The following is a 5,672-nucleotide window of genomic DNA, read 5'->3' on the forward strand; positions in this document are numbered from 1 at the left end:
GAGAAAGTATGTAATGTGACCAACCCTGATATTTAAGCAGCTTGCATATATACGTTCATTTAGGAGAGCATAGACCAAACTAATTATTAACTTAAGTTTGCTCAATAATTTCTTATCAAGTTGTACTCTCACTTTTAGCAGATTGTATAAAAATTCGAAAATAGACATACATGTATATTGAATATTCAACGGTGTTACTATCAATTTTGTCCCATTTTACATGTTATGACCTGGACACATTTCTCAACTTTTAAACTATCCTCAGTACATAATACGGCTATCCCCAGTACAGTACCGTGAACATTTCTAAAGGCATATCTTTAACAGTTTAAAAGTTACATTACCAGTTCTTACAAAAAAAATAGTTGAGCTTATGCTTGTGAAATCCTTCGATTCAGATTTTTTTATTTATTCGATATATTTCCTAAAAATAACAATACTTGTCGAAATTCTGTAAGTTTTGAGGTGATCATCTCAGATTTGAAGAAACATTTATCGAGGTCCGCTAAATTGTAAGCACTTTAAAGTACACCATAGGCCAAATTTAGCATTCAGCTATTAGTTCAAACACTTGTTTCATTTGTTGATACGGTAGGTAAGCGTTAACACAGCAAGATCTTACCTCTGGTAAAGAAAAAAACAACTGCATAATTGACTGTTTACTTATCACTTTTTGAGCTATATCCGGTGTCCGTTCCCACACAGTGTGTATTTAATGAAGCAATCCTTGGCCAAAATTTCAACTTGACGGAATTTTGTTAAACAATGCAATGCTGATATTTTGGCCAAATATTGCATCGTTAAAGTCACGTGATTACTCACCCTTGTATCACAACACTCTTTTTTTAAAACACAAAGGTATACCAAATACATGTCGGTTCTGAGGTTCTGGCGCAAGTCAAAATGTTACGCCCCCTAAGGTACGCCCCCTCTCACTTCGAATCCTGAATCCGCCCCTGTATTTAATTGTTAACACTATGTAAATCACTTTGGGAATAAGGACTTAGAAACCATAATTGATAGCTCGACTTAAGAAAATTGTATGTAATAACCAAGGATGGCACATGAAAGCACTTGAGCTTTAAATATATTTTAAAGCGAACATGTTTGAGATGTTTTTATGACAACGGCAAGACATTTCAGTCTTCTATTATGCTATACTAGAAAACAATTTGTTTTCCCAAAGCAGGTTGGAACAAAATTGTTATATTTACAGTTACATTTTCATCTGGATTAATATGAGTGAACACCTAATTACAAACACAAACCATTTTGCATATACAATGGACACATATCATTTACAATTTTGTAAACCTGTTTAACACGTTACACTCCATTTTCAAAGTTCAACAGATAACTATTGCAAAACTTTGGATGTTTACAGTTTCTTTTGGTTCGAACCCATTTATAAATCTTACAACCTGGTTTTGACATTTAAAGTTTGACTTTCAGTCCCTTGTTTAGTTTTCCAGTAGTGAATTAAGGCATCTTCCATTTGAATTAATAAATTTCAGGCGTAAGTGAGGAACAGTAATAACATAGTTGAAACACTGTGAGGAGTTGAAAAAAGTCTTTAATGTGCTTAAAATGTAAGAACATCATTTTCTTTTCAGGGTTTAAAGATTATTATTATCGACTAGCCAAGATGAACACGGCTTTACGAACTACTTCAACTGATGTACTGGCATACATCCGAGGTTGTTTTTGAAAAAAATGGCCGTTATTACCCAGTTGAATGTTATGGCTCGAAGGACCTAGCCAATATTTGTTCAATCGCACGTCCTATTACTAAGTTGATTGGTGATTTGATTCGCGATTATAAAATGTAATATAGTTGCGAACTCGAGTGCCATAAATATAATGAAACCGCAATATCAATTATTACTTCACATGCAGTCATCACCACGCATAGAGTTTATATTTAAAGTTACTGCTTTAATAACTACGCAAACTGTCAGCCAAATATAGATTTACTACAATGTTGTACAACTATTTAGAATGCCAACGTCATAAGTCTTCAGCCACGTTAAAACGTTGTTTAGGATAGAAAATGGCCAAGGTATTCCGAATGTGCTCTTCTCTCCGAATCCCACGTTTTGCTCACTACTTTAATTACATAGTAGAATGCTAAGGCCGTAGGAATTCGACTAACTTAAGATTTACTGCATTACTTATATCATTATATTGAATGCCAAGGTCCTAAGAATTCAGCCATGTTTAAATTTATCGAGCTATTTATATAACTATTCAAGATGCTTGGATTTACTGTCCTGTTTCCATTACAATGCAAAGGTCAGCGGTATTCCGCCAAGAAAAGAATATACATGTTAACTGCACTGTTTCCTGTGCGAAATAGAATGATAATATCATTTTGATTCCCCAAAGATAAGATTTAATGCGTTGCTGTTAGTGCAAATTAGATGCCAAGGCCGGTTTTATCACATCGAGTGAAACTTTATTGTGCTGCCAAAAGGATTTAGTCAAGTAAAGATATATTGTACTGTTGCCATTACGAAGCGGAATAAGATGACCCATTATCTATTTTTTCTCTTACAACTTAAACAAATATCTCATTACCTGTAGTATTAGTACTTATTTACTTCGGTAACACAATTGCTGTCGGTCTTATTTTATTACGTTTCTTAGTATATACTTTTTTCTGAAAACAATTTTCATCCTGTTTCCCAAAAACAGGATTTAATGAGCGTTGCGATTATTAAAGATGTTCATGTCCTCTTCTAGATAGGGATTTTGACATTTACACATGTAAAAAAAGGACTCGTTCAAGGTTTGTGAAATGCACTTCTTTTTTATTACGAAATAAAGTTCGGCAAATCGTTAGGAGTGTTAAACTTAGATACTTACGGCTGAAAACAGACATACACTTATCGAGAAATACATAGAGAACAAAATAACAGCCAAACTATAACGAGAAACACAAAGTGTATAAGACAATACAGAGAGCCCCTAAACTAGAGACACACAGTGTACAAAACATTACAGACAGACAACAAACGAGAGACACACAGTGTACAAGACATTACAGAGAGACACCAAACGAGAGACACACAGTGTACAAGACATTACAGACAGACAACAAACGAGAGACACACAGTGTACAAGACATTACAGAGAGACAACAAACGAGAGACACACAGTGTACAAGACATTACAGACAGACAACAAACGAGAGACACACAGTGTACAAGACATTACAGAGAGACAACAAACGAGAGACACACAGTGTACAAGACATTACAGACAGACAACAAACGAGAGACACACAGTGTACAAGACATTACAGAGAGACACCAAACGAGAGACACACAGTGTACAAAACATTACAGACAGACAACAAACGAGAGACACACAGTGTACAAGACATTACAGAGAGACACCAAACGAGAGACACACAGTGTACAAGACATTACAGACAGACAACAAACGAGAGACACACAGTGTACAAGACATTACAGACAGACAACAAACGAGAGACACACAGTGTACAAGACATTACAGACAGACAACAAACGAGAGACACACAGTGTACAAGACATTACAGACAGACAACAAACGAGAGACACACAGTGTACAAGACATTACAGACAGACAACAAACGAGAGACACACAGTGTACAAGACATTACAGACAGACAACAAACGAGAGACACACAGTGTACAAGACATTACAGACAGACAACAAACGAGAGACACACAGTGTACAAGACATTACAGACAGACAACAAACGAGAGACACACAGTGTACAACACATTACAGACAGACAACAAACGAGAGACACACAGTGTACAAGACATTACAGAGAGACAACAAACCAGAGACACACAGTGTACAAGACATTACAGAGAGACAACAAACGAGAGACACACAGTGTACAAGACATTACAGACAGACACCAAACGAGAGACACACAGTGTACAAGACATTACAGAGAGACACCAAACGAGAGATATACAGTGTACAAGACATTACAGACAGACAACAAACGAGAGACACACAGTGTACAAGACATTACAGACAGACAACAAACGAGAGACACACAGTGTACAAGACATTACAGACAGACAACAAACGAGAGACACACAGTGTACAAGACATTACAGACAGACAACAAACGAGAGACACACAGTGTACAAGACATTACAGACAGACAACAAACGAGAGACACACAGTGTACAAGACATTACAGACAGACAACAAACGAGAGACACACAGTGTACAAGACATTACAGACAGACAACAAACGAGAGACACACAGTGTACAAGACATTACAGAGAGACAACAAACCAGAGACACACAGTGTACAAGACATTACAGAGAGACAACAAACGAGAGACACACAGTGTACAAGACATTACAGACAGACACCAAACGAGAGACACACAGTGTACAAGACATTACAGACAGACAACAAACCAGAGACACACAGTGTACAAGACATTACAGAGAGACACCAAACGAGAGACACACAGTGTACAAGACATTACAGACAGACACCAAACGAGAGATATACATGGTACAAGACCATACAGACAGACACTGTCGTTAGACACAAATGGTGCAATACTATACAGAAACATACTATATAGACACTTATACACAGCGTACAAAATATTACAGACAGACAGTTCATGAGAGATACAGCATGTACAAGACATACACTAAACGAGAAACACACAGCGTACAAGACAATACAGGCAGATACTGAACGTTAGTCACACAGCGTACAAGACAATACAGGCAGATACTGAACGTTAGTCACACAGCGTACAAGACAATACAGGCAGATACTGAACGTTAGTCACACAGCGTACAAGACAATACAGGCAGATACTGAACGTTAGTCACACAGCGTACAAGACAACACAGGCAGACACTGAACGTTAGTCACACAGCGTACAAGACAATACAGGCAGACACTGAACGTTAGTCACACAGCGCACAAGACAACACAGGCAGACACTGAACGTTAGTCACACAGCGCACAAGACAACACAGGCAGATACTGAACGTTAGTCACACAGCGTACAAGACAATACAGGCAGACACTGAACGTTAGTCACACAGCGCACAAGACAATACAGGCAGACACTGAACGTTAGTCACACAGCGTACAAGACAATACAGGCAGACACTGAACGTTAGTCACACAGCGCACAAGACAATACAGGCAGATACTGAACGTTAGTCGCACAGCGCACAAGACAATACAGGCAGGCACTGAACGTTAGTCACACAGCACACAAGACAATACAGGCAGACACTGAACGTTAGTCACACAGCACACAAGACAATACAGGCAGACACTGAACGTTAGTCACACAGCGCACAAGACAATACAGGCAGATACTGAACGTTAGTCACACAGCGTACAAGACAACACAGGCAGACACTGAACGTTAGTCACACAGCGCACAAGACAATACAGGCAGATACCGAACGTTAGTCACACAGCGCACAAGACAATACAGGCAGACACTGAACGTTAGTCACACAGCGCACAAGACAATACAGGCAGATACTGAACGTTAGTCACACAGCGCACAAGACAACACAGGCAGACACTGAACGTTAGTCACACAGCGTACAAGACAATACAGGCAGATACTGAACGTTAGTCACACAGCGTACAAGACAATACAGGCAGATACTG

The 5,672-nt window shown here is 38.5% G+C and overlaps 1 protein-coding gene across 1 annotated transcript; it reads left to right on the forward strand.

Moving 5' to 3' along the window:
- Positions 1–2,050: 2,050 nt before the first annotated feature.
- Positions 2,051–4,608, forward strand: LOC128225461 (uncharacterized). The gene is made up of 2 exons (XM_052935394.1): positions 2,051–2,059; positions 3,004–4,608. Exons 1-2 carry the CDS (start codon positions 2,051–2,053, stop codon positions 4,606–4,608), a joined length of 1,614 nt encoding a protein of 537 aa, XP_052791354.1.
- The last annotated feature ends 1,064 nt before the right edge of the window (positions 4,609–5,672 follow it).

The sequence above is a fragment of the Mya arenaria genome, chromosome 1 (assembly GCF_026914265.1).
Source record: "Mya arenaria isolate MELC-2E11 chromosome 1, ASM2691426v1".
NCBI lineage: Eukaryota > Metazoa > Mollusca > Bivalvia > Myida > Myidae > Mya > Mya arenaria.